This window comes from Erinaceus europaeus, chromosome 2 (genome assembly GCF_950295315.1).
Source record: "Erinaceus europaeus chromosome 2, mEriEur2.1, whole genome shotgun sequence".
Classification (NCBI taxonomy): Eukaryota; Metazoa; Chordata; class Mammalia; order Eulipotyphla; family Erinaceidae; genus Erinaceus; species Erinaceus europaeus.
Window position 1 is genome coordinate 42993240 of NC_080163.1, and position 22595 is coordinate 43015834.

A 22595-nucleotide genomic window follows, 5' to 3' on the forward strand; every position below is an offset into this window, starting at 1 on the left:
TAAATCAAGGTTTCATCAGATGAGAAAATAAGCAAAACTACGATGAAAGAGCAGTGATAGGAAAAAAGTGCCATTACTGGCCAATTTTATTTAAAACATTCTAGAGAAAGCAAACCACGTTATCACCTTAGTTTAACTAGGCCTTCTAAGCTGCCAAAAAGGGACCCTTATTAACTCAACCCTGGGGAAAGCAAATAATTTTTTTCTACTCTTGAGCTGGCCAAGGAGCCCTGCTTCAGTAGGCCAGCCTGTCTCTTGGATTAGTTTCCACTCTTCCATCTGAACCGTTTTCTTTACTCAAAAGGCTGGTAGACGCAGGAGACCTTGGATACCTTGGTAGACCTTGGATAACATTTGGTCTTACCACCACTGAAGAGATGATTGGTTATCTCATTACCATATTTTAAAAAATGGAGTACACATGTTATATGGGATGACATACTGGAATGCCTTAGAGGGGAGAAATATCCCTTTAGTGTGCATACAGAAGCAAGGGCAACACAAATTACTTTGGTTCTAGCAATTTGAAAGTTCTTCCTCTGGAGTTAAACTTTGGGATCACAGCCTCAGACATCCTTTGCATATATATTCATCCATAGGAAATGGAATGGACAATTAAAATCTAAGACAGAAAAATTAGTAGCCATGACTAGAGTGATACATGCTGTTGCAAGCTTACTGAACACTATTTTCATGGTTCAGGTCTTCCTAAGAGTAGCCCTAAAGAATCTCCACACACAAGTATATTCTTAAATATGGTTTAATACTCTTCTCCATTTCTGTACATCACAACACCAAGATTTTGCTGCTTAGGATCTCTCTGTAGAGGCTATAGAGAATGCAAAGGCTATGTTCACCCCCTCTTATTTGTGTGTTTGTATGTGTAAGTGTAATACATATCAGTATATATTGATACACACATCAATATATAATGCAATATATATCACCAAAGAGAACACATTGATTAAAGAAATACAAAAATTTGGCATCATTTCCAAACTTAAATAGTAAAAATAAAAACTACAAAAGGAGCTGCATACCCTAAACGTATCATCTGAAACAAGCATATTCAAAAATGTAAATTTACATCCAATTTCTCTGGTTCTTGTCATATCACATTAGACCCATTTACAATGGCAAAACCCTAAAGTACTGCTGTGAAGAGAGCATGTTTGCTCGCCCTTGGGTATTCTGCAAACAAACAGCAGAGCCCAAAGCAAAAGCTTGTTCCGGTGAAGCCTCCCGTATCAGTGAACACCAAATAATCGACTTCTCACTGGGAGTTGAGACATCAAGAGACATCAGGTTACATATTAACAGATAGTCATTTGGACCTCAGAATACAGTGTGAGAACCAGAAACTTTACATCTAAGACACACTTCCTTCATTCAAGTGAAACAGGATTATTGGAACGATAGGCAGGTCTGCAACCTGGGAACAAGAAGCTGGTTCAGACCAATAAAGCTACGAGTGACTGAGTCAAGTCAGTGAAGAACAGCAGTCAGGCACTAAAGTGTTGAAAAGTACCCAATTTGAAAACCAAATGTACCTTACTACCCATCAGTGTGAGGGTGATACCAATTGACTTTTGAAACCTTTGGTCCCCCAAAGTCCATTTGGTATACTTTCTTCCATTGCTACTACTGGGCACATCCTATACACTTTGTTCACTGTCAACCACCTCGGGCACACCATGACTTTGCATGTCAGTTGGGGTCAAGCCCTACTTATAACCCAGCTGTGAAGCATAAACTCCAGATTTTCAGGCCCACTTAAGATGCAACATGGTTAAGTCCTTGGTGCCAGAAGTTGTGTTCCATCCCTTCCCCTCCCCTGCCCTTCCCACCCCCTTCTCATAATTTCTCATGAGACGTGCTTGTAAGTCCCGTATTTGTAACTGATACTCCAACCCCACTAGGAGGCATGGGATTTGTGATTACATGCACAACCATACATGTCTGTCATTTCTGTGAATACCTTGAAGTCAATTCTTAAGAAAATCAAAACATTCACATCTCATGCCAATCCAAAGGAAAGCATGACCACCTCCCTTTTTACCAATGATAGACCCAAACAAAATATACTTTAAATTTCTTTGCTTCCATTTAAATTTCATGTTTTATTTCTCCCAATCCCAGCAATAGCACAGAAGCCCCATCATATCCATCCCAAACTGGTTTCTAGTAGGCTAAGATTATGAGAACCCTTGTTAAAGTGATGCTAAGGGCTCCCAACCCCCGGGGCACAAAAGCAACTGCAAAACAGATGGAAGGAAACAGTGCACTGGCCCAAATGCTTCATGTGTCAGTTTGACTGTGAAATGGAGTTTGCATTCTTGAAACTGACAGTCTGAGGGGGAGGGGCAGTGTGAGTAGGGAGTAGAGTTGAAATTGCCTCCTAACAGCTCACCTTTTTAACATTAAACAGAGACTGAGAGAGAAATGAATCCAACATTTCACCACATATATTTCTTCTTATGCAGTCGAAGCTGAGAATGCCATGTAAATGGGTCACTGCGAAATGCAGCAATTAAATTTTTCTCCAATCAAAATAAGAAACAAACCAGTATGATCTCATTTCTATTAACTTTTTGAAGGTTTACAGCAGTTAAAGTATTTTTGCTTCTATGTATGAAGGTTAAAAAAATCATTTTTTTCATAAAATACAAGAGCAACCAATTTCACCATCGAGTAAAAGTAAAAACTGGGATTCTTTTTAAATTAGTCCAAAGTGGCATTTAGGAACTTAGTTGTAGGCTGCTGTGCTGACACCATGACAAACCAAAGTGTAGGGCTGGGTCTGGTTTTGTTTCGGTTTTCTTTTCAATATCCAATGCTCATGGATTAAGTTCTGGAAATGTTCCAATTGTAAGGCAGGGATCTGTTTGGATTCCACCACGGGTATGCTCCTTGGGTTGGATGCTGGAGGGTGAGGCACATTTTGCCGGACCCATGTCGACTACCTAGTAGTCATCAAGGTCAAAAAATTCATCGTCTCCTCCTTGGTACTCCATTCCCTGGAAATCTACTCGATACCGCAAAATACCTGAGGAAACAAAGAGTAAGTAAGTCTCTTATGGGGAGGAGGGTTGATTTTTAAAAGAGGAGCCAAATTTTCTTGCAGAATTATGGGAAGCAAAGAAATGATGATAAAAATGGACTAAGCCAGGAGTTGGGCGGTAGTGCAGTGGGTCAAGCACAGGTGGCACAATGCTCAAGGACCAGCGTAAGGATCCTGGTTCCAGCCCCCAGCTCCCAACCTGCAGGGGAGTCACTTCACAGGTGGTGAAGCAGGTCTGTAGGTGTCTTTCCCTCCCCCTCTGTCTTCCTCTCCTCTCTCCATTTCTCTCTGTCCTATCCAACAACGCTATCAATAAGAACAACAATAATAACTACAACAATTAAAACACAAGGACAACAAAAAGGGAATAAGTATTAAAAAAAAAAAAAAAAGGACTAAGCCAAGCAAGCTGGATCTGTGTGCTGACCCAACTGCCTGATTTGATGGATGATGATCACCCTCTTACCCACAGTAATTATGAGACAGACAGCCAGGAGAGACACTGGTCTGAGACCCTGGCTCTAATTTTCAGATTTCTGGCTTTTTACTACTTACCTCCAATTCCACCAAATCCTTTCACAAACTGGGATCCTTCTTGTGACTTATCTGTGACAATTTCCAATGTAGCTCCAAATTTTTTATAGTTATTAGCAAACCATTCCAGCAAGGGCATGCTCTCAATCAGTTCATGTTCTTGTCCTGTCTATAGGGGCAATCATGAAATACAGAAAAATTGAGATTTAGTGGGCCAGACTTTTATGTGAGAGGTCCCAGGTTCAATCCCCAGCTCCACCAACAGCTAGAGCTGAGTGGTACTCTGGTTTGGGGGGGGGGGGGGGGGGATGACCCTTACTTTCCTGCTGAACATCACTCTCATTATGTGTATGTGTGTAACTCCCTAAATCAAAAAAGTTTCTTCCAAGGCCTACTTTATTAGTGAGATGTCAATACACTTAGCAATTTACAACTTTTAAGGCTACTATAGACACTCAGTCCACTCAACAGTCCAGGAGACATACCCAAACTGCTTTTGGGAGCGGCCTTGTAAGAAAAGAGAAAAATAAAGCCCCCCCCCAATTGTTTAGACACAGTGTGATATATAACCACTTCACTGCTTCTGAAAGGCCTCTCCTGGTGGCCAGGTGCCCAAACCCAGGTCACTACACATAGTAAACTGTGTGCTTTTTAATTTCCACTCAGGTTATCTCTGGGTCTTGATGCCATTACTGTGAATCTACAGCTCCTGGTGACTATCCCCCAACCTCTTTCTTTTTTATTAGATAGGACAGAGACCTGCAGATCTGCTTAATCACCCATGAAGTGTCCCTCCTGCAGATATGCATGGTAATGTGTGTGCTCAACTGGATGTGCCACTATCTGGCACCTCAAATTAAATCTTGATAGGTTTTCTGATTTTTTAAAATGTGTATTTTTTAAGGACTTTATTAATGAGAAAGATAGGAGAGAGAAAGAACCAGACATCACTCTGGCACATGTGCTGCTGGAGATGGAACTCAGGACCTCATGCTTGAAAGTCCAAAGCTTTATCGCTGCGCCACCTCCCGGACCACAGGTTTTCTGATTTTTAACCATTTGTAAAGAAATAGTAGCAACCTTAATGTAAGCTGACATATGGTAGACAGGCTGACCACTTCCAGTCTCCTCCCCACCCTCAATATGATGTTCAGCTTCCTCCTCACTTATACTCTATTCACTACCACTGTGCTAGCATTAGGATTTATGTATTTGTGTCTTTGCATGTATCAACAAACCAAGAAAAGGCCCACACACCTCTTTGTCTGTGAAATGAGATTTATCCTTTTCTTGTTCTGGAGTTAGATAGAGAATTTTCTCCTCTGTAATATGGGGTGGGTGGGAGAGAAAAAAGTGTTAAACTGGTTTTCATATACTAACAGTTGTTTAAACCCCATAAGATGAAGTTAGGTTTAATGAAAGGGGTGCTGGCACTATGAATCCACTGTTCCTGAATGCCATTCACACCCCCCCCCATTTTTTATTGGATAAGACAGAGTGAAATTGAGAGAGGAGGGAAGATAGACACCTGCAGACCTGCTGGGGGGGGGGGGGAGCCAGGATCCTTACACAGGTCCCTTCACTTTGTACTATGTGTGCTTAACCCAGAACGCCCCCCCCCCCCAATTTCTTTTTCCTTTTGATAGTGAGACAGAGAAAAGAGATATGTAGTGCTGCTCTACCACTGTGAAGCTTCCCCCTTGCAGATGGGAACTGGGAGCTTTAATCTGGGTCCTGCACATGGTGAAGTGTAGGTTCTACCAGTTGCTCCAGGAAATTAACATTAATCATTTTGGAAAGAATGTCACCAGGGTTTTAATGGGGTCAGTGCCTACTCTTGCTCCTGGTGGCCAACTCGCCTTTTAGAGAGAGAGGGAGAAAGAAAGGGAGGAGAGACACTGCTTTACTGCTTGAGAACCTCTCTCCTGCAGGTGTTGCTGTGTGGTGGCCATGGGGCTGAACCCTAGTCCCATGCACGGTAATGTGCACCCTACTGGGTGACTCACTTGCTAATCCCCTAAACACATATTTTAATAAAACATAGTTATAGTATCATCTAATTCTCATACCTTCTGTGCCTTGGCAATGAAGAACATATCTCATTATATCCAAATTTTCATAGACTATTAGAATCTCTACAGCTCCCATTTCTAAAGCCTTTAGTGTATCTTCAACTCCAAAACAGTACTTGCCCGTGTCCTGGCTGATTTCATCAAAGTATCGTCCTGTGATTAGAACAGTCAATACGGACATATGTTATAGTTTCCATTATATATATATGATCCTCTTACTCAAAAATCAGGAAAATAACCATTATTAGTAGGGGCCAGGTGGTAGCACACCTGGTTGAACACACCTTACAACATGCAAGGACCCAGGTTCGAGCCCCCAATCTCCACCTGCAGGGGGAAAGCTTCACAAGTGGTAAAGCAGTGCTGCAGGTGTCTCTGACCCTCTCTATCCCTCCCATTCCTCTGGATTTCTGACTACGCAATAAATAAAGATAATAAAAAAAATTGTTTTAATTATTACTAAGCTGCAAAATCAGTGAAAAATCAAAAGTGTTAAACTGAAACTTCAGAAATCAACTCTAAAACAGGTGAGCTGAGCACAACCACCTGCAAGTCTGTACATGCTCACTTAAATCATAATTGAGTGGTCCAGGAGGTGGTGCAGTGGATAAAGCATCAGACTCTCAAGCATGAGGTCCTGAGTTCAATCCCCGGCAGCACATGTACCAGGGTGATGCCTAGTTCTTTCTTTCTCCTCCTATGTTTCTCATTAATAAATAAAATATTTTAAAAGATTTTAAAAGGGGGGTAATCTTTACTGTGACTACTGTTACAAAAAATATGTGAAATAACAAGTTTGGCTCAACTGTCAATAGGTAATATAAAGGGAAAATAAGCAATTGTAAGACTCAGTTATTAAAGAGGGTTATCATAATGCAGAATGACTTTCACAAGTAACAGTACAAAGCTATTAACAGAACAAATAAGTTGTATTTCACTGATACCTATCAATTTCTTCTCTTGAATGAATTTCACGTTAGAAAGAACTTCAGTAGATAACTCAATAGCTTGATTGAATCCATTTTCACCACCATAGGATATATCAACTAATTTTAAAACTTTTGACTGCAACCTCTGATACAAAAAAAGAAAAAAGCACCATTAGTACTTCAAAAACACCTTTACCAAGACCTACTACTTTCTAATGTCTTGTGAAAATTCAACAGCATAATAACCACTAAAGTCTATAAATTGAGGGAGGAATCTAATGTACTCCTAAACAGATCTCTCAGTGACTTAGCCAACCTCAGTACTCTCTTAGACCTATGGGAGGTGAACCTATTTAACACAAAAGTTCTTTAGAAAGGAGAAACTATTCTTTTCTACCATGTATAGTGGTAGAGTATAAGACAGTTTCTTTGACTGCCTTATACCAGAATAATTAGGAATGTATTATGGCTGAGCCCAAGTAACAGAACAAAATATCTTCATGGATTAAGAACTTTAGGCTTAATCAACTGCCACACATTTTAGTTTTAATGCTTTATTTACCTGCAAGAGTAAAGCCTATTATGGGGCTGGGCTGACAGCATGATAGTTATGCAAGAGACTCTCATGCCTGAAGTTCCAATGTCCTAGATCCAATCCACAGCACCACAATCAGCCAGAGCTGAGCAGGTGAGTGCCTGGTTTCTTTTATCTGTATACATTGTTTCTTTCATAAAAGGCATAAAAAGCCTCAAGTTCTCATGATGAAAAAACACCAATTATGGTGTGCCAGGGAAACAGAAGGGCAGTCATTGAGCCAGGAAACAAGAGAAATCCAATCTAAAAACGTCTGATTATTTTTTTCCTCCTAAAAGGCCCAGAAAGGCTCGGGGGAATGTTTCCTAATAAAGACCCAGAATTCTGGGTCTTTAACATAGAGAACACCTCATAGTAAAAGTGAGCAAGATGTGCATGACCCAGATGTGCTCAGAGGATTCACTACTCTCACTTAGTGACTTACATAATGGTGCATCTCCTCACTTACCTGATCAAACATATCAGATTGACTTAGTTCAGTTTTAAAGTCAGCTGATCCAGCTAAAACAAGACCAGCCACATTCACTTTGTCCCCAGAAATAAACAGCTGCACAGCAGTCTCAGCTACTTTCCGAACATAGTTATGTCGTTTTTCCATTCTTAAACGTGCAAAGCGCAAGGCTGACTGACCTCCTCTACCTTGACACAAAAAAGTGGTGAAGGGAAAAGGAAATTATTATGTTGTTACTCAAAAGAAAATCACTATTCCCATAACTAAATGTTTGCCGCGAACAACTGCTGTTTTTCATACAATGAGTAACTAATTCACATGTCAACAGAAGCATCAATGAGCTTCAAGTTCCATCTGAATTTACAGCCTCCCCTACCATACTATTTGTTTGCTGCTAGCTGCAAAGCTTTTAAGTTTATGTTCTTTTCTATTTACCATGTTTCTTTGGGAGATCCACAGTGAATTTGTGCAGGACTTCTCTTGTGTTTCCTTGTAGTGTGCCAAAAAGTGCACCGCTACCATCTATTACAATGAAGCCAAACTTGCTATCATCTGAAAGTAGTGCTGTAAGAGCCTGAAAAGCAAACATAAAACCACATACTATAGGAGGGTCAAGACAAAAGCTAAAAGGATTCCTTTTTACTCACTTTATAGTGCTATTTATGTTTACTGTAAAATAAAACACCCATTTTATGGTATGATTTAGACTTCAGTGTATAAATATTTACTTATATGGATACATTTGACTAGATGCAAAAAAAAACCCAATGAAAATATCTTTTTTTTTTTTCCTGCTCTAGGGTTATTGCTGGGCTCGGTGCCTGTACCATGAATCCACTGCTCCTGGAGGCCATTTTTCTCCCTTTTGTTGCCCTTGTTGATGTAGCCTCGTTGTGGTTATTATTATTGCCATTGTTGATGTTGTTCGTTGTTGGATAGGACAGAGAGAAATGGAGAGAGGAGGAGAGGACAGAGAGGAGGAGAGATAGACACCTGCAGACCTGCTTCATCGCCTGTGAAGCGACTCCCCTGCAGGTGGGGAGCCAGGGGCTTGAACCGGGATCCTTACGCTGGTCCCTGCACTTTGCGCCACATGTGTTTAACCAACTGCGCCACCGCCCAACCCCCCAATGAAAATATAAGCCACCTAGGTAGAGTATGAGTACAAAATCCAGGGACAGTCTATGAAAGGATCAAGGTTTGAAATGCTTGTTTAACTTTCTGTGTCTTGAGCATCACTAACGATACAGGGCACAAAACTAATTTTTACTATGTGTGCTTAACCCACCGTGCTACTGAACAACCCCACAAAACTTTTTTTTATTACTTATTTTCCTTTTTGTTGCCCTTGTTGTTTTATCGTTGTTGTAATTATTGTTGTTGATGTCATCGTTGTTGGATAAGACAGAGAGAAATGGAGAGAAATGGGGAAGACAGAGGGGAAGAAGAAGATAAGACACCTACAGACCTGCTTCACCGCCTGTGAAGTGACTCCCCTGCAGGTGAGGAGATGGGCTCGAACCAGGATCCTTCCGCTGGTCCTTGCACTTTGCTCCATGTGCGCTTAGCCCGCTGCGCTACCGCCCGACCCCCCACAAACTAAATTTTAAGGGCAGCAAGATAGTTCATTTGGATGGTGTACTTGCTTTGTCATGACCATGACCCACCCAATTTTGAGCCAAGTTCCCCCTCACCCCCAAACTGAGATAAGTTTTATTACTATGGAGTCTTTCTATCTGAAAAATCTAGTGTAGAGTAGTGATGCTCTGATGACAACCAAAACAAACAAAAAAAACCCTTGATTTTATTTTGGAGAAAAATGCAAACATGATTCTGACTTTTGTTGTTGGGGGGGGGGGGCACAAAAGAGGGAGAAATTCTCTTGTGTATTATGTCACTATATTTCTTTCTCCTAAAATATTAGAATAGCATAGGGATCCATACACATAGGGAAGTTTTCTTAATGGAGTTTGAAGGCTATAGGTTTGGAAGTTGACTAACTGCTAGTTAGCAGCCTCTTAAGAATTAAGAAACATGGGGAGTTGGGCAGTAGCACAGCGGGTTAAGCGTAAGAACCGGCAGAAAGATCCTGGTTCAAGCCCCCGGCTCCCCACCTGCAAAGGGGTCACTTCACAGGTGGTGAAGCAGATCTGCAGGTGTATCTTTCTCTCCTCTTCTCTGTCTTCCCCTCCTCTGTTTCTCTCTGTCCTATCCAACAACGACATCAATAACAACCATAATAGTAACTACAACAACAATAAAAACAACAAGGGCAACAAAAGGGAAAATAAATAAATATTTAAAAAATATTTAAAAGAAACACGGAGAGTCCGGCGGCAGCACAGCGGGTTAAGCGCACGTGGCGCAAAGTGCAGGGACCAGCGCAAGGATCCCAGTTGGAACCCCTGGCTCTCCACCTATAGGGGAGTCACTTCACAGGCAGTGAAGCAGGTCTGTAGGTGTCTTTCTCTCCCACTGTTTTCCCCTCCTCTCTCCACTTCTCTCTGTCCTATTCAACAATAATGACAACAGTAATAACTACAACAATGAAAAGACAACAAGGGCAACAAAAGGGAATAAATATTAAAAAATAAATAAAAAGAATTAAGAAACACAACCACTGGAGCCAGGTGAGCACACGTTACAATGTGCAAGGTTCCAGGTGTGAGCCCCCAGTCCCCACCTACAGGAAGAAAGCTTTGCAAGTGGTGAAGTAGTGTTGCAGGCGTCTTTCCCTCTCTATCATCCTGTTCCCTCTCAATTTTTCGCTGTCTCTATATAAAATAAAGATAATTAAAAAATTACAACCATAGGGGCCAGGTGGTGGCGCACCCGGTTAAGCGCACACATTGCAGTGCGTAAGGACCCAGGTTCAAGCCCCTGGCCCCCACCTGCAGGGGGAAAGCTTTACAAGTGGTGAAGCAGGGCTGCAGGTGTCTGGCTCTTTCCCTCACGATTTCTCTCTGTCTCTATGCAATAATAAAAATAAATTACAACCATTGAGAGAGGGAGAAAGAGAAGGGTGCGCTTAGTATAGTGCACACACTATAGTGCCTCAAGCCCCCAGTCTCCACCCATAGTGGGGAAACGTCATGAGTGATGGAAGCAGTGCTGCAGGTCTCTATTTCTTACCTCTTCGATTTCCCTTTCTATCCTAAATAAATAAAATACTTAAAAAAAGACTAGGAAGCAGATTAATCACTAAGAATCTTTAATCAAACTATGCTTGATAATTAACATGAAGACATGAATATTGTACGTTAAAAAGTTTGCCTTAGGGGGCTGGGTAGTGTACTGGGTTAAGTGTACATAGTAAAAAGCACAAGGATCCCAGTTTGAGGCTCTGGCTCCCCACCTACTTCACAAGTGGTGAAGCAGTTCTGCAGGTGTCTTTCTCCCATCCCCTCTCAATTTCTCTCTGTCCTATCCAGTTAAAAAAAAAGAGAGAGCTGTCCAGGAAGTAGTGCAGTGTCTAAGACACTAGACTCTAAAGCATGAGGTCCCCGGCAGCACACATTGCAGACTGATGCCTGGTTCTCTCTCCCCTATCTTTCTAGTAAATAAATAAAATCTTTTAAAAAAGGAAGATGGCCAAAAGGGGGTTTGCTTTTCAAGTAGTGAACCAGTTCTGTAGGTGTCTTTCTTTTTCTCCCCACTATTTTCCCCATCTCTCGCAATTTCTCTGTCCTATCCAACAACAACAACATAAAAATGGAAACAATGGCCAGGTGGTGGCACACCTGGTTGAGCGCACATGTTACAGTGCGCAAGGACCTGGGTTCGAGTCCCTGGGCCCCACCTGCAGGGGGAAAGCTTCACCAGTGGTCAAACAGTGCTGCAGATGTCTCTCTCCCTCTCTATCACCCCCTTCCCTCCATTTCTGGAAAAAATGTGTGGCACCAAGCACAAGGACCGGTGTTATGGATCCCAGTTCAAGTCCCTGGCTCCCCACCTACAGGGGAGTCGCTTCACAGGCGGTGAAGCAGGTCTGCAGGTGTCTGTCTTTCTCTCTGTCTTCCTCTACTCTCTCCATTTCTCTCTGTCCTATCCAACAATGACTACATCAATAATAATAACAATAAAATAACAAGGGCAACAAAAGGAATCTTTTTTTTTTAAATGGAAAAAATGGCTGCCAGGAGCAGAGGGTTCATAGTGTAGGAACCAAGCCCCAGTGATAACCCTGGAGGCAAGAAGGAAGGGGGGGTGGGGAGGTAGGTAGGTGGCAGAACACCTGGTTGAGTGTTATGTGGTGTTAAAAGACAATATGGGAGTCGGGTGATAGTGCAGTGGGTTAAGCGCACATGGCGCAGAGAGCAAGGGCCTGTGTAAGAATCCTGGTTCAAGCCCCTAGCTCCCCACCTGCAGAGGAGCCGCTTCACAGGCAGTGAAGCAGGTCTGCAGGTGTCTTTCTTTCCCCTCCTCTCTCCATGTCTCTCTGGCCTATCCAACAACAGCAGCAGCTATGACAACAATAACAACTACAACAAGCACAACAAGGGCAACAAAATGGGAAAAAGAAAAAGTCTCTAGGAGCAGTGGATTCCTAGTGCAGGCACCGAGCCCCAGCAATAACCCTGGATGCCAAAAAAAAAAAAAAAAAAGACAGTACTGTGGGTGGGGGGACAACTGGGTGGTAGTGTACCAGGTTAAGCGCACATGATGAAGCGCAAGGATACGGATTTGAGCCCCCTGGCTCCCCACCTGCAGGGGGATAGTTTCACAAGTGGTGAAGCAGGTCTGCCGGTATCTTCCCCCCCCCTTTGATTTTTCTGTCCTGTCCAACAACAACAGCAATAACAACAATACAATAACAGTAATAACAAAATGGAAAAAATGGCCTCCAGGAGCAGTGGATTCGTAGTGCAGACACCAAGCCCCAGCAAAAATCCTGGAGGCAAAAACAAACAAACAAAAAACACTATGCTGTAAACCACTAGCTCCCTAATTGAAGCCTCTGCCAGAAGGTGGCAGAAAAATAGTTTTGACCATCTATGCAACCGACCCAAGAATAAACTGCAAGTGGACTTCCTAGCAAGCTAGCAAAAAAAAAAAAAAAAAAATCCACTGTAAACTGTGTTGACAAATATCAGTTCTAATTCCACTGAAGAGGTTTTTCCCTAGGTTGATAAAAGGCAAGAGACTGAACATGAAGCCAGCTGTGAATTCCTGATTGTTCTACTGTTGACTGATTTAGGTCACTCTAATGAGATGTCTTTTCTACCCTTAAAGTTCATCTTATGGCAATTCTGTCACTCAAAAGTTTCACGGAGGGGGAAAAAAAACTTTTATAGTCTTGCTAGTAAAGATTTCATACCTTGTGAACTATAAAGGTATAAGGAATTTAGGCAAGTATTGTATATAGGCTTGGAAGGGGGTTTGGGCAGCCAATTATTTCTTCACTTCTAATTAGTTCTCAAAATCAGTTTAGTACTAAAAACAAAAACAAAACAAAAAAACTATCTTCTGCATCCCATAAAGAATTATCGTCCGGGAGTTGGGAGGTAGCGCAGCGGGTTAAGTGCATGTGGCGCGAAGCCCAAGGACAGGCATGAGGATCCTGGTTCGAGCCCCAGGCTCCCACGTGCAGGGGAGTCCCTTTACAGGCGGTGAAGCAGGTCTACAGGTGTCTGTCCTTCTCTCCCCACCCATCCATCTCTCTCTCCTATCTAACAATGATGACATCAGTCAACAACAATAATAAGGGGGGGGGGGGAGACAACAAAAGGGAAGAAAAAAAAGAATTATGGTCCATACTCCCAGAGGGATAAATAAGGAAGCTTCCAATGGAGAAGATGGGATACAGAACACGGGTGGTGGGAACTTTATGGAATTGTTATTTTTACAATCTTGTCAGTATTAAATCACCAATAAAATTTTTTTTAAAAAACTAAAAGGAAAAATTGAAAAAATCTGATGTATTATTCAGCATTAGAGTAAATGAAAAAATTACTTTTAATTTTTAAGAACAGTGTGTCTTGTAATATGTTAAATAGTAATTTAGAAAACAGCTTTCAATTCCTCAAAAAGCTCAACACATGGGGCTGGGTAGAGTGCAGCAGGCAGAGCAAACCCATTACCATGCTCAAGGACCCAGTTTCAAGCCCCTACTCCCCATGTGCAGAGGGAAGCTTCATGAGCAGTGAAGCAGATCTACAGGTCTCTATCTTTGTCCATCCTTTAATTCTGTCTCTACTGAAAAAAAAGAAGGTTGCTGGAAGTGGTGGACTCATTGTACAGGCACTGAGCCCCATCAATAACCCTGCTATCAGTAAGGAAAAAAAATGAAATGTTGACACATGCCTCTTTTATGAGCTTTGAAAATATTAGGCTACATCAAAGAAGCTGGTAATAAAAGGTCACCCGGGAGTCGGGCGGTAGAGCGGCATGTTAAGCACAGGTGGCACAAAGCGCAAGGTCTAGCGGAAGGATCCCGGTTCAAGCCCCCGGCTCCCCACCTTCAGGGGAGTCGCTTCACAAGCAGTGAAGCAGGTCTACAGATGTCTGTCTTTCTCTCCCCCTGTCTTCCACTCCTCTCTCTGTTCTATCCAACAACGACAACAATAATAACTACAATAATAAAACAAAAAGGGCAACAAAAGGGAATAAATAATTTTTTTTTTTTTAAAAAAAGGTCACCCAATGTATGGCTCCATCTATATTAAATACTCCCAGCGTAAGTAAATCTAGAGACCAAGAGAAATCAGTGGCAGCCCAGAGTTGAATTTGGCAGTAAGAGAGAACAAGTGACTGCTAATTTGAAAGGGGCTTGATTTGGGGGGGGTGACATAAATGTTCTGTGCTTAAAATTCTTACCTCTGTATGGAATTTATTGTCACACAAATACAAAGACGTATTAATTGGTTTGAAAGGTTCAAAGTCAATGTTAACTTTCTTCTCCTTCCCTTCTTCTGTTACAATTGTACCACAGTAAACAACCAGGCCATTTGGAGGTACTGCAAAAAAATAAATAAAAATAAAAAATAATAAAAATTCTGTACTTAAACACAGATAACTTTATCTGATTACTAGAAAATGTTTCTGTGGTTTGGGAGGTGGTGCAGTGGATCAAGTGTTGATCTTTCAAGCATTGGGTCCTGAGTTCAACCCCCAGCAGCACATGTATCAGAGCAATGCTCTGGTTCAGTTTCCTCCCTCTCTTGGTAATAAAATAATATTATTTCCAAATCTGTTTACTGTCCTTTATCTTTAAAAACATAATTTAAATAAAGCAGAAATACCTGCAAATTTCTCAGGCAACATTATTCCTGATTTTGAAACTGTCTTGAGGTTCTGTGTTTTTTTTTTCCTTTGGAAAAAAAAAAAATCCCAGGAAGTGGTATAGTGGGGCCAGAGTTTGGCCTTGAAAGCATGAAATCCTTAGTTCAAACCCTGGCATCACATATGCCTGGGCATCTCTCTCTTTCTGTTCTCTTGTGTGAACTCAATAGCATCATGCATGAATAATACTGCTGAGTAGGCTTCCTAGTCCAATTGCCTGGTCTTTCTTCTTGTTTTTGGTCCATTCTAGGACTTTACCGCTCTGGACACAGAGGTAGAGAGAGAGAAAGATATTAAAGCACCAGAAGAGTCCTCCAATGCAATGAGGCCAACTTAGATGCTGAGTCATGCACATGGAACAGCCTCATATTATCCAAATGAGCTATTATGTCAGTCCTCAACTACCTATTATTACATTTTTCTGAGGTGGAGTTAGAGACCATCATCCATGGAGCTCTCCTTTGGAGCTTTCATGATGCTAGGGTAGCCTGAAAACCAAGCCTAATGCATGGTAAGGTAAGTGGCTGACATGGTTAAAATTTATTTATCCCTTTAAGTACAGTAGACACTACTTTTAAACAAACAAAAAACCAAAAATCAAATGAGCAGGGTGGAGGCAGTTAAATTCAAAGACCAAATGGATACTGATAAATGTTCACTAAAAGAAACACAAAAAACCCCAACACAACATCATCTTCATTACAGAAAACATCAAGCTCCAGATTACCTTTGTTATAAAGTTTGAGTCTTTGTTGTACAGATGTAATGGCTCCCAGGACTGAAAGGCGGTTTACTCGTGACTTAATGTTAGATGCAGTTCCAAACTCATCTGCTAACATTTTTGCCACTCGTGAAATCTGGTCTTTGGGAGGAATGATCAATGATATCATGCTTGTGCCATTGCTGGGGAGGGGAGGAGAAATAAACATCAGAAATTCAAGTACCAACTAAACGGTTTAGCTAAGCTATTCAACTATTTGAATATTTGCTATCACATATATATCATACACACAAATGTTTATCATTTAAACATTACTTATTTTCAATAGAGGCAAAAAGAAATTGAGAGGGAAGGGCGAGATAGACATCTGTGGGGCCAGGTGGTGGTGCACCTGGTTGAGTGTATACTCAACCTGCAGAGGGGAAGCTTTGCAAGTGGTGAAGCAGTGTTGCAGGTGTCTCTCTGGCTCTCTATCACCCCCTTTCCTCTTGATTTCTGGCTGTTATGTGGGTCCCTGCGCTTAACCCGTTGCACCACCGCGTGGCTGTATTATAGGTGTCTCTCTCCCTCTATTACCCCATTCCCTCTTGATTTCTGGCTGTCTTTATCCAATAAAGGTAATAAAAATTATTACCATACCCACTTCCAATGCTCTGTGCCCCTCACCCTCCCAATGATAACTACTGAAGTTCTCTGAGTCTTAGAGACAGTTTGCTCTGAGCTACCCAGTATCAGGATTCCTGCTCAAATGAACCTAATGCGATTTTTTTTGTATGCTGAGTTTACTGAACTCTTTAAATATTTTGCTTATTAGTACTTTATCTGAAGTATATTGTATAAAGATCTCCCTCAAAAAAAAAACTATATATATATATAATACATACATACTGGGGGTCGGGCAGTAGCGCAGCAGGTTAAGCGCAGGTGGCGCAAAGCACAAGGACCAGCCTAAGGATCTGGATTTGAGCCCCCGGCTCCCTACCTGCAGAGGAGTCGCTTCACAGGTGGTGAAGCAGGTCTGCAGGTGTCTGTCTTTCTCTCCCCCTCTGTCTTCCCCTCCTCTCTCCATTTCTCTCTGTCCTATCCAACAACAACCACATCGACAACAATAAAAAACAAGGGAAACAAAAGGGAAAATAAATAATAATAAAAAAAATATACTAAAATATGTGTTACTAATACAAACTTTCTGCCTGTCATTTTGAATTTTGTGGTACAGGAGATGGCGCAGGGAAGAAAGCACTGGATTCTGAGGTCCCTGGTAGCACATGTACCAGAGTGATGTCTAGTTCTTTCTCTTATCTTTCTCATTAATAAATAAAACCAAGGGCTAAGGAGTAGCACACTGGGTTAAGTGCACATAGTACAAAGTGCAAGGATTGGCATGAGGATCCCAGTTTGAGCCCTGGCTCCCCAGCTACGGGGGAGGGGGAGTTATCACTTTGCAAGCGGTGATGGTCTGCAAGTGCCTATCTTTCTCTTTTTTAAATAAATATTTTATTCATTTATTATTAAATAGAGACAGAGGAATTGAGAAGGGAGGGGGTGACAGAGGGAGAGAGGGAGAGAGACAGAGAGACACCTGCTCCACCGCTTGTGAAGCTTTCCCCCTGCAAATGGGGACAAGGGGCTTGAATCTGCAACCTTGCACACTACAATGTGTACACTTAAGCAAGTGCGCCATTTCCAGGCCCCGGTTTCTATCTTTGTCTCCCCCTCCTCTCTCAATTTCTCTCTGTCCTATCCAATAAGAAATGGGGAAAAAATGGTCTCCAGGAGCAGTGGATTCATAGTGCCAGCACTGAGCCCCAGCAATAACCCTGGAGGCAAAAAATAAAAGGTGAGGTCAAAGAGAAACAGAGATTGCCAGAATGTCTAAACTTTCCTTATTTATCAATCTTCCATATTTTCAGAATAACTTTTATAGAATTTCACACACCGTGTCTACTGGAAGCTGGCAATTAGAAAGGCACAATATCAAGTCAAACAGGTTTATGTTGAATGACTTAACAAAGATGAGAAGAAGCAGAGGGGGGGAAGCAACAAGAGAAAGCCTTCAAATTAGCTTTTGATTACAGGTATTTGAAATCTGAAAAGTTATATGGTAAAACAAACTTCACAAACGTGCACTGCTGCACATGCTTTTTCCTTAGTACTGGCATTGGAAGTGGAACTCATTTACAGGAGTTCTACCCTCCTCTGAAAGTTTTCTCCTAGTAAATTCCACAAGTACTTTTTCTTTCTTCCACTTGTCACCTAGGTTTCACTGTGGTTCCATGCCTGCACAATCCAGTTCCTAGAGATGGTTTTCTTCAATAGAGGATAAAATGCAGAGGGAGGAAGAGAGGGATAGAGAAATAGGGAGGAGAGAGACTGCTTAACCATTCATGAAACTTTGTGTGATGCTCCCATGTGGTGACCAGGGGCCCGAATCCAGGTCCTCATGTAATGATAAAGTGCTCCGCAGACAGAACAAGCACACAGGATGGCTACCCTGTCCTTTCACTACCAACAGTTAACCTCTGTTAGTAGTCATTATCTCCAAAGCCAGCAGTTTCTGCCTAAGTTTCTACACAAAAGCTATAAGGCTGGCCACATAACCTTTGTGGTATTTTCTGTAACTACAAGTTGATTAACAACGAATAGCTCATGGTAAACTATGTTGTGTGCTCTGCTGCTACCCCTTGGGTAAGTGAGCAAGTACTCTGACAAAGCTAGGCAAGCCAATGGCACATGCTTCTGGTTGTCACTATAAACACAAGCAAATGGGGAGTCGGGTGGTAGCGCAGCGGGTTAAGCGCAGGTGGCGCCAAGCGCAAGGACCGGCATAAGGATCCCGGTTCAAGCCCCCGGCTCCCCACCTGCAGGGGAGTCGCTTCACAGGCGGTGAAGCAGGTCCGCAGGTGTCTGTCTTTCTCTCCCCCTCTGTCTCCCCTCCTCTCTCCATTTCTCTCTGTCCTATCCAACAACAATGACATCGATAATAACTACAACAATAAAACAAGGGCAACAAAAGGGAATAAAAAATAAATAAAAATAAATAAACACAAGCAAATGATTATAAAGCAGTGGCATCTGGTAAGATAGCTCATCTGGATAGGACACCTGCTGTCAAACATAGTACCTGAGAATCCAGCTGTGGTATCTTTCCCTCTCTCTTTCAAAAGTTTAGAATGAGGGGCCAGGTGGTGGCACACCCAGTTAAGCGCACACATTACAGTGCACAAGGACACAGGTTCAAGCCCCTGGTCCCCACCTGCAGGAGGAAAGCTTCGTAAGTGGTGAAGCAGGGCTGTAGGTGTCTTTCTGTTTTTCTCCCTCTCTCCTCCCCCCTCCCCTCTCAATTTCTCTCTGTCCCTACCAAATAATAAATAAAATAAAAAGATTTTTTAAAAAAGGTTAGAATGAGGGGCTGGGTGGTGGTGCACCTAGCTGAGCCCACACAATGCCATGTGCAAGCATTCAGGTTCAAGTCCCTACTCCCTACCTGTGGTGAAGCAGGCCTGCTGATGTATTTCTCTCTCCTCTCATTTTACCTTATTTATGTTATTTGACAGAACAAAGAGAAATTGAGGGTGAAGGGGACACAAGGAGACACGTGCAGCCCTGCTTCACCACTTGTGGAGCTTTCCCCCTGGCTGGTTGGGCCTGGGGGCTCGAACCCAGGTCCTTGTATACATGGTGATGTTTACTTAATCCAGTGCACCACCACCTGGTGTCCTTCTCTCCCTCCCTCCCTCTCTCCCTCTCCCCCCCCTCCCTCCCTCCTTCTCTATCCTAACAAATAACAAACAAACGGTTGCAAGGAGTGGCTGATTCATAGTGCTGTCACAGTCCCAGTGACATCCCAGGCAGCAAGGGAAAAAAAGGCTGGAATTTCAAAGTCTCAGCAACTCCAACAAGAAAGACATAACAAACCCTCCCCACCAATATACAGCTCACATAATTTAATAAAGCTCACAGTTGAGCCACAGGTGCTTATTTACCTATATAAATAGGTATTCCCATTATTCAAATCAACTAAAATTTCAAACAGTACTGATAAATTAAGAGTGATTCAGGGGGAGTTGGGCGGTAGCGCAGCGGGTTAAGTGCAGGTGGTGCAAAATGCAAGGATCCCGGTTCGAGCCCCTGGCTCCCCACCTGCAGGGGAGTCGCTTCACAAGAGGTGAAGCAAGTCTGCAGGTGTCTATCTTTCTCCCCCCCTCTGTCTCCCCCTCCTCTCTCCATTTCTCTTTGTCCTATCCAACAACAACAACAATAAAAAAGGGTAACAAAAGGGAATAAATAAATATTTATAAAGAGTGATTCAGAACAATTTCTTACTCAAGCACAAACACCTATATTAAGCCAGCTATATATACTCTCTAAAATGATTTTTTACTGTATTATTCAAAGCACAACTAAGCAAAAGAAAACCTGAACTATGACACAGTGCCTAGAAATCAAAAGACCAAACAGAAGCATACCATGAAAATGCAAGTATAAAAAGTGTGAACAAAGACTGATAGTTCTGATTTATTATTTCTTAAAAGAAGGGCTCATGTTCTGATTTACAGAGCAAACTTCCTAGGAGATGGAATAAGTAAAGAGGCAATAAGAAGGTGTTCTAAGGGGGTCAGGCAGTGGTGCATCTGCTTAAGCACACATATTACAGTGCACACAAGGACCTGGGTTTAAGACCTTGGTCCCCACAAGTCGGGGGGAAAGTTCACAAGTGGTGAAGTAGGGCTGCAGGTGTCTCTCTCTATCTCTACCTCCCCTCTCAATTTCTGTCTCTATCCAATAAGAATAATTTAAGAAGAAGTCAATAGAAGGGGCTCTAAGTAAGGATAGTAGGAGTTGAAAGCTCAGAGCACAGGAAGAAAATAGGACCAAATCCCAGAGGGCACAAAGTCCGAGACTAAAGAGGATGTTGGGACAAAATGCCTGAAGAAAATCCTCAAAGCCAAGTTAATCATGTGGTGTACAAAGCCATGACCTTAGGATAAGCAGCTATTTACTTTCCACTGCATGCAGATAGGCTAAGGTTAAGTGTTCATCATTAAGCAATCTTATGTTCCCAAAGTGGACAAACTTATACTCACATCTAACAAACATTCTAAAGAGAACAAAGTACCCCTAAGAACATAATCTTACTATAGAATTTCATAACAACAACAACAACAAAAAGGTTCCAAAGTGTAGTCAGCTAATATGCTTTTGAGCTGGTAGATATCTACTAAGTTGTTAAATTTGGAACACTTTTTATTCTTGAATTTTGATTCATGTTCAATAAGTTATTTTTCACTTATTTTCCCCTTTGTGCCACTCCTAACCTCCTCTGGGAGAAACTTAAGCTTGGAACTCATTTTTATTATAATACCAGACTGGGAAAGCGAGAACCATCATCACCAGATGGATGGCTTCTACTATAGACATTAAAAGCTACTTCACAATTCATTCTGATATTTTTTGTATGTTAGGTTTAAACACAATCAAATTAAAGTTTTCCCAGGAAGTTTCCAAACAAAGCAAATTCACTAGCTTCCCAAGCCAATTAAAGTTGTTAGACTAGTTTGTGTAAATACAAATAAAGTGGGGCCGGGTGTTTGCGCACCTGGTTGAGCGCACATGCTACAACGCACAAGGACACAGGTTCAAGCCCCCTGTCCCCACCTGAAGGGGGAAAGCTTTGCAAGTGGTGAAGCAGTGCTGTATATGTCTTTCTGTTTCTCTCGCTATCACTCCCTTCCCTCTCAGTTTCTGGCTATCTCTATCCTATAAATAAATAAAGATTAAAAAATTAAAAATAAATAAATACAAATAAATCTGAATATTTAATTTTAAAGTAGACTGAATAACCCTAGGGTGAAAATGAGAAAGTTCTCAGGAAGGGATTGTGGACTACATAAATTGTGCCCTTCTTTACTTTTTTACTGTTCTGCTTTGTGCCCCACAAAGCTCTTCCTTCTCATGATGCTTTTGTGTGGTAGTTGGAAGTTCAAACCTGGACCTTCACAGTAAAACGTGAGCTTTACAGGATGAATTATGCCCCTCCCACTTTAAAATAATTATTTTTAATTATTTTTACTTTTTTTTTTTAACCAGAGCACTGTTCAGCTCTGGCTTATGGTGGTGTGGGGGACTGAACCTGGGACTTCAGAGCCTCAGGCATGAGAGTCTCTTTGCATGCTATCTACCCCAGCCCTAAAATAATTTTAAGTTTACTTTGTTTTGCCACCATACCCCATTTCCAAAATCAAAAGGCTCTCATTCAAGAGCCCACTGCGAATCATGAAGTAGAGCAATGATTCACATCAAGGTGCAAAAATTAGCCAGAACAAGATGTGCTATGCCAGACCTCTGCTCTCATATTATTTCTAGTTCTCACAATTATTCTTTTTATCAAAGAAGAATTCCCCAATGCTCTACCCAGGAAACTAGGAGAAATATAGTTGGCGGACAGGAGGAAGAAGTATGTAAACAGACTACATATTAACAGTAAATAAAACCAGGCAAATAAATAGCTGACAGTTTCCTTTTCCCTCACAAAGAGACTGTTGAATGAGTTTCTCTGCCTGGTACAGAATGTTAGGTTAACACCACCACTTACTCATCGAATTCAAGATTTCATGGCCCCTGAACACAGACAGGGAAGCATTTATAAAGAAGAAAAAAATTCAAGTAACAATGCCTGGGCTATCATGTGTATGTAATTTTAGGACTCACAGAGCGCTAGCCTTTGCATACAAGGTACTTTCTGATGTGGTCATTAGAGCAACTGACTAGGCCTGGTGGTGGTGCACTCAGTTGAGTGTTAACTTGTTACCACTGCAAGGACCTGGGTTCAAGCCCCCAGCAGCAGGAAGGAAGTTTCACATGCAGTGAAGCAGTGCTGCAGTTATGTCTCTATCCTTCTCTACCTCTTTCCATCTATTTGTCTCTATTCAATAAATGGAATGTTAAAAA

The 22595-nt window shown here is 41.9% G+C and overlaps 1 protein-coding gene across 2 annotated transcripts in view; it reads right to left on the bottom strand.

The window, feature by feature from the left end:
* Nucleotides 1–744: 744 nt before the first annotated feature.
* The window catches only part of ETF1 (eukaryotic translation termination factor 1), a 41039-nt gene continuing 19188 nt past the window's right edge, over nucleotides 745–22595 (bottom strand). For both annotated transcript variants that reach the window (XM_060178636.1, XM_060178647.1), the window contains exons 3-11: nucleotides 15651–15826; nucleotides 14459–14598; nucleotides 8078–8216; nucleotides 7640–7830; nucleotides 6612–6741; nucleotides 5665–5820; nucleotides 4853–4917; nucleotides 3617–3764; nucleotides 745–3046 (exon numbers count right to left, since the gene is read on the bottom strand). In XM_060178636.1, the coding sequence (XP_060034619.1) occupies nucleotides 2964–3046; nucleotides 3617–3764; nucleotides 4853–4917; nucleotides 5665–5820; nucleotides 6612–6741; nucleotides 7640–7830; nucleotides 8078–8216; nucleotides 14459–14598; nucleotides 15651–15826 (1228 nt within the window). In that variant the 3' untranslated portion in view covers nucleotides 745–2963. The remainder of the gene's footprint in view (nucleotides 3047–3616; nucleotides 3765–4852; nucleotides 4918–5664; nucleotides 5821–6611; nucleotides 6742–7639; nucleotides 7831–8077; nucleotides 8217–14458; nucleotides 14599–15650; nucleotides 15827–22595) is intronic.